This window comes from Blastomyces gilchristii, assembly GCF_000003855.2.
Source record: "Blastomyces gilchristii SLH14081 genomic scaffold supercont1.28, whole genome shotgun sequence".
In the NCBI taxonomy this organism is placed as follows: domain Eukaryota; kingdom Fungi; phylum Ascomycota; class Eurotiomycetes; order Onygenales; family Ajellomycetaceae; genus Blastomyces; species Blastomyces gilchristii.
In genome coordinates this window covers 1-13235 of record NW_003101654.1, presented here as the reverse complement: position 1 = coordinate 13235, position 13235 = coordinate 1, and the positions used below count along the sequence as shown (strand labels likewise).

At 34.6% G+C, this 13235-nt stretch overlaps 2 protein-coding genes across 2 annotated transcripts; both read right to left on the bottom strand.

Moving 5' to 3' along the window:
- Positions 1-4009: 4009 nt before the first annotated feature.
- BDBG_08758 (uncharacterized protein) lies at positions 4010-5394 on the bottom strand (the record flags this gene model as incomplete). Its single annotated transcript, XM_002620775.2, has 2 exons — positions 4010-5205; positions 5274-5394. The coding sequence occupies 2 exons, from the start codon at positions 5392-5394 to the stop codon at positions 4010-4012; spliced, it is 1317 nt and encodes a 438-aa protein (XP_002620821.1).
- A 958-nt stretch (positions 5395-6352) lies between these two features.
- On the bottom strand, positions 6353-7345 carry BDBG_08757 (thiosulfate sulfurtransferase; the record flags this gene model as incomplete). Its single annotated transcript, XM_002620774.2, has 2 exons — positions 6353-6404; positions 6462-7345. Coding segments are annotated over 2 exons (936 nt in total), but the record flags the coding sequence as incomplete, so codon positions are not given.
- Positions 7346-13235: the final 5890 nt, after the last annotated feature.

Sequence of the window (13235 nt, the reverse complement as noted above, 5' to 3'; positions counted from 1 at the left end):
GAGATCATGTAAGAGTAGTGACTAGCAGACAAAGAAAAGTGTAAGAAAAGAAAAGAGATAATGAATTAATCATCAACTGTAAGAGTCAGCTGTAAAAGACAAATGTTATTATATATATCTCATTCATTTTCATATATTATATATTTAATCTATTTTCAATGCCATGTCACCTGAAAAACACTAAAAATAAAGAAAATCTCAAAACTCAAGATTCACAAGGAATTTGAGAACTGCAAGCTACTTTTATAATAATATTACACATGTCTTCAATTCCTCTATTACTCTGTATATGACATTAATATCATTTATTACAAGGTTGGCTAAAATACTAATATAGAAATGCATACATATATACATAGAAAAATTGAAGAAGAGCACAGAACTCACAGAATCAGAAGTCAGAATAGAGAGAATAAAGATAGAAGAAATAGAAGAAGAAGAAGATACAGAATTGAATGAATAACAGTAGAAACTACTCAGAGCTGAACACTTATGATCTGATATACACACAATCTTTCTCATAGAGAAGGAAGAGAAAGTGATAAGAGAAGCTTAAGAGCAGAAGAGAGTAGTCTCAGCAGTATTATTATCTTTGATTAAAATGATCTCTCACACTGAAGTAACTAAGAACTATTGTTAGTATATAAAACTGTAAAAGCAGGGATAATAATTACTGAATGAACACTCACTGATCTTAGAATTATACATGTAATTACAACATGCATGAGGCTTCTCAGAAAGAGAGAGAGAGACACAGAGAAATACAGAAAGTAGAACACAGTATATAAACAGCTCATTCTTATAATAATATTTCAGATAAGATATACAAGTCTCACATCTGCAGATATAAAAGAGTGTGACATTCACATTCTTATTTCTGAAAACACAGATATTCTTCATCTGCATCACAAAGTTGAATAATAAATGTCAGAGAATAGACTACTATAAGTCAATCATTTCAAAGATATTCATTAGAGCAGATGTACTCATAATATTAAATTTAACAGTTATAAAAAGTTTCTTGATATCTATGAATATTATAACTTTATATATAATAAAACTCATAATAATTTCTTCTAAGAACAGAAAAATCAGTGTCAGAAAGAAAAGATGAAAAAGAAAAAGACTTACAATCTTAACACTGTTAAGAAGAAGAGTGATTCTCTAATATGAATAAATAATTATCTCATCACAAATATTTAAAATAAATATAATAATCAGCATCTGTGACTGAGCTTTAAATAGTTATATTATATATCATCTTTATACAATAAATTGTTCTAGAGATCAGCAAGAAGAACAGAAGTGTATATACTGAGAAACATGATTTATTAAGTCTTTACAACATCTTCTTGGAATGAGAAGAGCTGATAATGAAAGCAGAGACAGCAGAATCAGAGAGAGTAGAAGTAGCAGAAGTAAGAGTCACAGAAACAGAGAGAGTGAGAGCAGGAGAATCAGATACAGAGACAGATATAGAAGATTGAGAGAGAGTAACAGAGAAAGAAATAGAGAGAGCAGAGAGAGATACAAAAGACTCAGTTATACATAACATAGATAATTTCTTTATTATCATATTCTTCAAGTTCTTAATCAATAATTCAATATTAAAGTGTTCACTATCATTAGCAGATATGAATCTGTTAATATATGAAGATTCTATGTGAATAAAAACAAATATCAGCATCTGTGTTCATATAAAATTATGTCAGAAAACACAATCAGAAGCTCACTATGAAGAAAAACAGTTAAGAGTGAGTGTATAAGAAGATGAAGAAGATGTGTTATTTATAATAATATATTCTGATAATTGATAGAAGAAAACAAGTTCTGATTATATTTTATAATATATTATACTTACTGCTAATGAACTGTCTGATATAAGCACTATAATAATACTTGTTATAAAAATGAGAGATCATCATCAGAAATATATACAATGTAATAGATTAACAGATAAAAGATATTGAACAGAAGAAGAAACAGAAATCTTGAATAAGATAATAATATTTAATAATGACAATGATAAAGAAGATGATTGAAGAATGAGAAAAGTTAGTGAATAAGTAGTATAATATAGTAAAAGTTTCTTTGTAAGAGTATACACAGAATGCTAGCTCAATCAGAAATAGAGTATATAATTATAAACACTAGTGACATACTAATCTGCATGAAGCTAGAGTAGATATTATAATTATATAAGTATAACTGAATCTGATGAGAACAAATGTGATTTAGAAGAATGTATAATTATTGAATAATAACACAGCTGCTTCTAAACTTGCTTATAAATTTAAAGAGATTATAGCAGCTATTAATTAATTTAGTATACAGTATATAAGAAGCCAGTGTATATCTGTAATTGTATACTAACTTAAGCAATCTTTGAATTATATTATCTACAGAGTTATCTCTACTAATCTTTATTTACTTAATCTTATACTGAAATCTTGTAATTTCTAATCTTATATAAGTCTTCTTACTTACTGAGTTATTATTATTTCAGTCACTTAAGCTCTTTATATTATCTGATATCTCACTGATATCTTTAACTGAGTTTTTATATTTATTATTAATCTTATCAGATTATTCTTTTATAATTATATTATTTATCTTATAAGCTTCTGAGACAGTCACTTTTTAGTTCATTTCAGATATTAATAAGCTTACACTCAATTCTTCTTATACTTCAGATATTTACAGATTTCTTCTTCTATATATTAATATATAATTCTTTATTAAGTCAGACTTTTCATCTGATCTCAAATTCATTATAAGTTTAATTAATTAATAAATTATCTAGACCTGCTTATAGTGATGTGTGAAGATATTAATTTAGCACATTATTGCAGTTATTTATTAGCTTGTAGAAGAGCTTTATAATCTCTTGAAGAATAATGTTGTTGTGTTATATGTGTGTAATCTATCTACACGAGTTACACTAAAATAAATAGGTTGAGGTGGCACGTAACTAGGGTAGGTGTAGTAATCACCAACACTTAGCAAGGTCAACTTTTCTGCATACACCGTACTCCGTAGCTAGGCTAGCATTCTTTCATTCAAGCGAGCTTTACACCTTCCACACTAGTAAACTTATATCTTTGAGCTTCTCACCCGGAAGTGAGCATTAAATTATTTCACTTGAGCCAATGAATAAGCCGTATCCCGGTTAATTAAGACACATGAAACCCGGATTAATTTCAAAATAAAAAAAGAGAGAAGAAAAATGGGAGAAAAACAATGAAAACAAATGCGACCAGAGTAAAAGAGCGTAGGTGCCAGGGGTGAATTTCCTCCAATCACAATCTGGACTCAGATAAGTTATTACATACTTCCACCACTACCCCAATCTTAAAATTGCTACTCAGCATAAAATATCAGATCTACATCGTACTTGCAGCCGCATATCAAAATCCACGCGCTAACTCACAGTTCAACTGTTTAACCAGACCAGAGGCCTGACTCCGATCAGCAACGACGTGTTCTCTGCGGTAAGATAAATACTCATCAGTTCCTGATGGAGGAGAGACAATGATAAAGAAGCTGCTCGCAAAAGGAACGCAGATAGTAAATCGGAGACTTTATGTTCGGTTTCAGAATCAGGACCCCGAAAAATCATTCAAGTGAACGGCCACGAAGCGAAGGGTTCTAAAAAAGCGTCGAGTTTATATGCGGCAGGGGAGACAGGAGCAATGGAGATCAGTCTCCGTCTCGGCTTAGTAAAAGCCAACAAACCACATCTTCGGAGCATAGCTGGCTATATCGATCGATCAGACTCAACATGAAGAAAAAACCACATATTCTAGGGCGCGCGGCCAGCCAAGGACCATGCCTAGAAAATGAGGTTGATTTCGTTTCGCCAAATCCTTTCTTGATCAGCATATTTTATTTTTGCTTTGAATAAGTCGTGTTATCGTTCGTTTAGACTGATCATAGGAGATTTTTAGGTTTCAAAAAGTGTAAGACACCACTTCCAGCAACTGAGAAACAGCTGCTGGAGACGATATGTTCAAGGAACCCAGAGTTTGCCACGGCCTCGAGTAGAGCCACGAGGCGGGGGGACACGAGGAGCTCCACGGCGTGGTCCGCATGGGCTAGAACTAACAAATCCTCGTGAGGCATTTCCGTTGGGTGTGGTGGCTTCTGCAGAAGGGCTTGGCTTCGCGGGGCCAAAATTGCGGCTGAAAGAATTAGGATCGATGGGGACAGATGGCACTTCAACAACAGCCTCAGGAACAATTTGTGCGTTTGTTTTGACGCTACTGCCATTCGTACTAGTATTAGAAATTCTATCACTTGCTGTAGCTTTACGAGTGGCTGGTCTTTTAACTGTTGTGCCCCGAGAGGCAGATTTTCCTGGCCTGCGGGGCACGAATACGAGCACATCTTCATCACTCTCGTTTTGGTATGAAAGCAGTCGCTCGGGTTCTGTAGTTTGGTTCTTTTCAATGTATTTGCAGTGGTTTTTGAATTCTTTCTCCTCGTAGATGATAGCTGTGCGCAGTTGGTGGATATTTTTTGTTGTGATGCCAAACTTCTGGGCCCATGTCTGCGTGATTCGATCGTTTGTAACAAGAATGCAGCTGTTTACACCTGGTGTCGCGCCGGATTGGCAGTGCAGGCGCCAGAGAACTGCAATAAGTAGTGGTTTGATGGTAACTGGCACCGACGGTATAAAAGATCCAGAGGTAGAGCGGCGGTGTCCATCCAAGGAGTTCCTGGTATTCGATGATAGCGCAGGATTTGCAGCGAGCTTGGCAGCCTTACACTCGGGACTTGTTTGAGAACTTCCCGAGGCGAGGGATGCGGCATGGCTGCGAGTCCCGCCGGAAGTTATGGAAACCGCATCAGGTTCCTTCTTAAAATTAAGTTTGCTCAGAAGCATTTGGGACATCTCATTAAGACTTTTAGCCTCCGTGTGCTCAGATTTGGAGTCACCGCTCTCCATGTCCTTGCGTGTTTCCTTCTCATTAGCATCGAAATCACTCTCCGAGAAATCTTCAAGCTCTTCCTCAAACTCCGGAAGAAAGTATTTTTCTGCTTCTTCCCATGTCTCAAACTGTTCCATAGGGCCCTGGAGTGCTATTTTTGAGGATGGAATGTCATGTTTGCCAGACGTCACCCGATCCAGGAATCGAACGGCTTCACGAGCATTCATGCCGATCTGAGAGCCGGATTTCTTCAACGCCCGGAGGCGCTCAAGGGCTAGTGAAAGTTAGCAGCAAGCCGCAGAGGCCAAGTATATAATAACCTGGTGAACCTTCAAGACATACTGTAGAGTGGCACGATAAGAGTGATGGCGCCGGACGAAGTCCACTTCTTGATTTCGCTGATATTGGTAGTGAGCGCGGTATCGTCAACGACGCAGTGAAAAACTTTTCGGCCGACCGACATGCTGTCTATTATACTTGCTTTCTCCGAAAGGTTTAGTGATCAACGGGTTTTGGTTTTGTAAGGTTGTTGTATTACAGCTTTTTCGATATATCAAATATCACGAAGTATATATGAACTTTGTATTAACTGCTCCACAAGAGAATTCGGTTAGCCAACATATACTGACGGTTATGTGGTACGCAGCAAGGACTCAGTAGCAACTAGAAATCAAATAGGATAAATTGGAGTAAGAGGAGTTCGTTGGGGAGAATCACACTGACCGCAAGAAATGTAGTCAAAGAAGACAGTTACAGGAAGCATTTTCGCTTTTCTAGGAAACGAGGTGAGCGCGAAACGAGCCGCGAAGAGGTATTTGAAATGGCCCAGGTATCGTCGCGAGGATGAATAGGAGGGCGTAGTGAATGGTAGACATTTGATGACGGCTGGTGGTGATGGTTTTGACGATGAAGATGTCAAGGGTTGGAAGGGCGATGAGTGGAGGCGATCTTGGCAGACTTGCTGACTAAGCACCTGCTTTGCAGCCAGATAACCTCGGCGACACAGTTCTATTCTACGGAAATCGCTTGCTGCGCAAACTCTGACAAAAGACCGCAGGGGATGGAAGTAAAAAGAACCGCTAATTATTGGTTCGCCATACCTAAGCATTGCTCTCTTGCTGCAAGTATAAAAAGGAATTGCTAGTACACGTAAACTCAACTATCAAATACAAACCACAGAATAAAAGAACGCTGCTTTCAGATATACCCTGGCGCAGGGAAATCACATGTAATGGTCAGAACGGGCTAGGGGGATATGTTAAAACGGTGGTGGAGAGAGAACAGAAAAGAAAAGTACCAAAATAGACAGTACTGGAACGAAGACGAACGATGATAAATTATGCGGTCATAAATACACATGCAGTGGAAGGCAATGTCATTCAAGCTGAGGTCCCCATGGGACACGGCCGCTCTAAGGCATTTCAGGACTTTCGAATCATGCCACTCGCCTCCGTCACCCGTTGAGCCCATTCCCTACACAGACGTCAGCTCTGAGCGCAAACTCAAACAGTGCGGGATCCATGTACTCACGTCCAGCTTCCATCGTATATCTGCCTATTTTCAGGTACCGTGTCGTCGGCTTCTTTCAACGCGAGCTCGATGATTGCGGCACTCACACCGGTGCCGCAACTGCTGATTGTTGGCTCCCTTGGATTAATTCCCCTGGCTTCAAATATTTTGCGTAGCTCCGGAGCTGGAAGCAATGCTTTGGTATCAGGATCAAGCAACTCGGAGAAGGGTAAACTCGTAGAACCAGGGATATGACCCGATGGGAGGCCAGGACGAGGCTCTCTGTCCTTCCCTGTGAATCTGCCCTCTGGTCTGGCGTCCAGGATCTGGATGCCCTCCGAACCCTCCTTGCCATAGTTATTGGCGATCTCTTTCATTTGCGGGAAATGAGCAACCATCCTTGGGGCGAAGTCGCCCACCTGGTAGTTAGATCGCTCTTCAGGGGCAACGTCTCCAGACTCAGTTGGGTATCCTTCCTGGACCCACATCTTGAAATTGTTAAGAATGTGGACATTGCTATGGCCAAACACCCTCAATGTCCAGCCCACTCGAGGCGCACTGAAGAGACCTACCTGCTCAGAGTCATACACCACAAGCTGATCATCCCGACGAATTCCCAGGGACTGCATCGCCGCCTGAAAAGCCTCTTTGGACGGCAGCATGTGGGGATAGGGAGAATCGTGATCCTTCACCGCGTCAAGGTCAAAGAAACGGGCATGCGGGATGTGGCACTTTTTGAAAGCCTCAATGCCGGTACGTTTTGCGGGGTCATTGGGCATGAACCAGGTGGCACATAGCGGGATCACTCGCGGTGAAGTAGAGATTTTGGTTCTCACATTTTTCTTCAGCGCGTCATTGAGCTCCTTCGGTGTGACAAGATAGGAAGAAAGACAGATCGAACGTCGCTGGGGAGAACAGGGGGAAGCGGGAGTGGTAGACCTGGGGAGGGAATTCCTGGATGAGATACCGAACGAACGAAGAGCTGCACAAGCCATTTGCGGCAGATGGGAAGCTCTTAGCTGATTTGTGCCGTGCTCTTACATAACGGAGTTTGGGTCCCTCTAAGAGCGAGAAAAAGGGTTTCTAAAACGCTGTGACGGTGGGGAGATCTGTGCGGAAGAAGTGCGGAGTTTGGTCCACGTCAATATAATAAATCCGTGAGGCCGGTATCGGCTTAGTCAGCCCTTCTCGGCTTCAACTAGCTTAGAGTCTATGAATGAACGAACCCGCTGCAATCCTGAATATGCCGCCCTATTCCATAAAACGGCTGTGAGGAACAATTCATACCAACGGTACTTGTGTTAAATAACGAGGCCATAGTCTAACGTAAGTGGGCTTACTGGTTCTACACCGGGGGTTAGGTGTGGGTGTTCCAAGCTGATCCGTTACGCTGGTAAAACACTCTTCCGCAGCATTGCCAAACGGTGCGTTCTAGATGTTTGAATGTGCTGTTGCTAACGAAAGCGCTCCAGCTTTATGTTCCTGAAAATTACCATTCATTGACGATTCTCCCTCGCATCCTCTGTGCCGTCCGCATGAAGGTCACTCTCAGAGAATGGAACGCGGTGGCAACATGGAGATGGGATATGCCCGAGGACGAGGTGTGTGGGATATGTCGGGTTCATTTCGACGGGACGTGTCCCACGTGTAAATTCCCAGGAGATGATTGTTCGTTATGTGGGTTACTCATACCGACAAGTATATGTACATGCAACCGGGGTTTAAGGAGCATAAATCTAACATGATTCTAGTAATTGGAAAATGCGGGCACTCTTTTCACATGGTACGGTGTTTGGATCCTCTCTCCTTTCCACACCGATGCTTAAGAATGGAAACTGACTATCCTCTTTCCTAGCACTGTCTCTTGACATGGATTGGCCAAGAATCTTCGAAGGGACTCTGTCCCATGTGCCGGCAAAGTATGAGCCCTGGCGAAGCACCCCCCAGCTTTCTGTTGTTATTTCTAAGCTAACATATCTACTTCATTTAGAATTTGACTGGAAACAAGGTGATGAATGACACCGTGATGTTCTTAATCAGGGCGTTTGGAACATCGGAATACTATTGAGCGTTGGGAATCACAACAACTTTCATTAATGTAAAAACCTTGGCATATCAGCCAGCGCCTACAGCCACTGGTGCTTGTATATTCAATTATGACCGAGCGACCGCGATATTGATTTCTAGAACACCCTTTATTTCATTCAGCTCCATTTAGTCCTTCCTGCCCCTTGCAAATAAATGTGTTGTAATCATGCCAAGCGCAACTTAACATTTCATATTAGTGAGTGTGTCTCAAGAATTATCACTCTAACAGATTTCTTTTAAGAATAACAATGTTCACTCTTCTACAAACTGCAAAGTTAATACATTAATCATGCTAAGTACACTCTCTCTAGTGAGTGCACTGCAGTATAATTATAATATCATTATAACTGTAATATTTTTAATTATCATTATTAGACTGGCCGCCAGGATCATGAATTTCATGTTTGATCTCATTTGATCTGGTCTCATACATTTCTTAGTGTGAAGCCCGCTGGGACTAGTCATTGAAAAAACATGCAAAGTGACTATATATGAGATCTTAAAATGAAATCATGACTTGAAAAAAATGAGAAAGTGATTTCATTTAATCTTATTTAGTCTCATTCTTAGCATAAAGTTACTATTTTTAGACATTTTAAGGTTTTTTTTAGACTATTTTTAATTTTTTAAAAAGTAATGCTTTTTGATAACACTTAAATGAGATTTAAAGTTATTTAAAGCAATAAAAATAATTTAAATTGAGAAGTAGAAATCATGATCTCATTTGAAAAATGTGATAAGAGTAGACAGTAAGTCTCACTGAGACAGTATAAAACTACTATCTAATGTTAAAACTGAGTAATAAGATCAGTTAAATTAATAATGAAACTATTGAAAAATCTGGTTCTGATCTCAGACACAGTCACATAGTCAGTCTAATTATTATTCTTAATCTTCAAATATTCATTAATTATTACTATAATATTTAAATTATTTAAATGAACTGAAGCTCAGCTTTAGAATATCATTAATAATTTAATACATTAAAATTAAATTCAAAATTCAAACTGATGAAAAATTTAAGATAATATAAGAATTTAAAGTTTTATATACAATCTTGATTAAACTGATTAATAGACTGATTATATAACTGTGTCTGAGATCAGAATCAAACTTTACAGTTATTATATTATCTAAAAGCATTACTTCAGATTATAATTTATATTTATTACATTGATTTTAAATCATATTATTTTAAATATTAAAGGTCTCAGATTCACTTTTCAAATAAAAATCTAGTCTTATATAAAGAATATATTTAAATTCTTAGTTACATTTTTATTCTGATCTTATTATTTAGAATAATATTAAATGAGATTATGAAATCACTTCTCACTTATAGACTGGCTGATGAGATTATAAATTTTACATTTAATCTCACTTAATCTGATCTTATACATTTCTTGATGTAAGTCTCATCAGAATCAAGTCTTAAAAAAATCTGAAAATAAATCATTTCTCAGAGAAATGATGTGAAAAATGATAAGATTTAATTCAAGAATAGTGAAATAAGAGTAATTTCTCAGAATAAACTGTGAAAGATGATCATTCTTTTAAAATCAGAATGAGACTGAGACTGAAGATCAAAATCAGTCTTATTTAATTCATTCAGTGATTGCTTATATAATCAGAATTTGATAATAATTATTGATAATGCTCATGAAATAACTAAATACATTCTCATACAAGTTTATTCTTTACTTTCTCATGAAAACTACACTTCTCTGATATACTGTGATCAGAGATATTAAACTATCTGATAATTTCATGTTTTATAATTATGAGCTTCTTGATTGTTTCTTTTTATAATTGTCTCTGATAATAGTGATAAATATCTTAACTTGAGTTGAACTTTCACTTCATTCTCATCTCTGTCAATAAAATTATCAGAATATCATACATCATCAGTGCAACAGTTGAATATATACTCTTAACAATTTTTCATAACTCTAGAATTGATTTGATGTGTAAATTCATTGAATCATTCTGAAGATAGTGATCAAATTCAGTTTTATAAGTATGTAGTTTTGTCTGATTTTCAGTTGTGATCAATGTATGTAAGTTCTGTTTTAAAGTTAGTATTATAGTTCTATGTAATATGAAGTGTTATCAAAGATTATTACTTACTAGAGAATTATATTTCACTGTCTTTATATCTTAAACATCTGCTTGTTCAAATCTCTGATAGTTAGTATTATAGTAGTCTCAGACTAATTTAATATATAAGTCTTATTTCTTCTCTATTCAATCTTGAGAAGTGTAGATATTAACTCAATCAAAGAGATTCAGTAGAGCTACTACAGTATAGTACTCTGTAAAAGATTGTTCAGTTTTGCTGTAGTAATATACCAGTTTATTTCTTATAGTAATAATAGTCTGCACTATAGTATTATCTCAGACTGAATTTCTTTTTAAGTGATTTAACTGCTTCTTAAGATAAGTAAATAAACTGTTATACACTTATCAGACTGACTGCAGTATTAATGTATGAGTGATTAAGACTGTCTTTATTATCTTATAAAACTGAAACAGTAAATTAATCATACATTTCAACTGAGTTTACTTCATATCAGAAAGTTTTAATAACTGAATCTTTTTCTAATCAGAGTGTTGCACTCAATGATTAATTATCTGATATAATTGAAGAGTCTAAACAGCTATCTTATATATTGAACTTCATCATATTCTAATATTCTATATCATATTTAGTGATATAACTAATTTATTTATTTATTAAATATCACAAAATTATTGTTATTATTTAGAGAAGGTACAAATTACATTAATAATATTTTAAATCTATGATATTTAAATTATTAGTCAATCTATTCAAAATTAATAGTAGCATTATTAAAAAGCATTATTAAAAAGCAATATTAAAAAGTGTTATTAAAAAATATTATCTTTTACAAAGTAAATTCAAAAGTTACTTAAGTAATCACTTTCATCTTATTCTCATCTCAAGAATCAGTTATCTCATTATTCTTTATCTTGATATTAAGATTCTTTATCAGTGTTTGTATCACAAGTTGAACTACATCAGTAATGCAGAGATTATGACCTTGTTTATTATTTCAGAAATACAAAGCTAATTTTTACTTCAAGCTCTTTATCATAGTGTAGTTATTCACAGCATTATCAGTTATAATTCTAAGAAGACTGAGACTAATATCTTAATAGTTATTTTTAATCACAGTTATTAATATCTCTGTTATATAATTCTCAGTATGACTACTAATCAATGATTCAAATTCAATTAATGTCTCTTAATAAGTTCAGTTCTCATCAATATAATAACATGTAACTCTCATAAATGCAAGATTGTTTATACTAGTTTATATATTCACTGTGAGAGACACTCTTTAATGATTCTTTCACTCTGATTCTAGATATTATATATTGACTTTGTAGTATATCTTGAGATTGAACTGAAGACAGAATTGATGTGAAATATGAAGATTTGAATTAAGTATTTAAAGAAGTATTCAGAATTCAGAGTTTTCAATTAATTAAAGAGAAAGATTCAGAGATATATATATATAAAGTAATTATTTATGAAAGTTATCAGATAAGAGTTATGAAATCAGAGTACTGATATATAATCATTTTTATATAATTTTCTTCAAATTAGAAAGTTAGTGTTATTAAAAATCATTATCTAATAGAGTAAATTCTCAGCTTAGTAGTAATTTTCTGATTATTTTTCTTTTATTATTCATATTCTGATGACTTCAGATGTCAGAAAATTTCTTCAGAACTATAATCAGTTTATAATGAATATCTCTGAATAAAGTTACAGTGATTGCAGTAGAGAGATAACTCTTTAGTAATTTACAATACAATCTATTGATAATTATTTCATAGTTCATCTCAGTGTTTGTGTTAAGTTTTTCATAAATTTTATAACCTGGAATCAGATGTGAAGAATGAAGTGATTATTTATTATAATTAAAAGAGAGTATTCTGTATTGAATTATAAATAATATAGACTTTATAATTCACAGTGATTTCTTGAAGAGTTTATAAATCTTTAATAGAAGTAAAAGAAGTAAAAGAAGTGAATTCAGAAGATATGATAATAATTTAAAAAAGATAATAATTTATTTTCAATAACTGATCACTGATGTGTGTAAGAAGAATTAATATAAGAGAAAATAATCTTATTTCTTAGCTTAGTTATAATTTTAGTACTAACTCAGATTGAATATCATTGATATATAAAAGTAAATAAACAATCTTGATTAATCTCTATCATATTTCTTGAAATATATTAATATTGTGAAAGAGAGTATTATCAAATTACATTATTAGATAATATTATTAAAAATATATTAATATTATGAATATCAATGTTGAAAAAATGTTGATATCTATACATTATAGTGATCTGTGAATCATGATAGTTGAATATATATATATATATATTATTTTTGATATTGATAATTGATTACAACTTGTACAATAATTTTTAAAAACTCAAAATTAATTTCAATTATTAATAATTATGAACCTATAACTAACTAATATAAAAAGAAAAAAACTTTTTCTACTTATTATCTTTCTTCTCTTTCTCATTCTTCTTATCATTCTTTATAATTCACTTCTCATTCTTTTTCTTCTTCTTCTTCTTCTTATCTGAGAGAATAATCATTTCAAAATATCTCTCTACCGACCGGCAAAGAAGTACACAATCTACTGCTTCTTCTC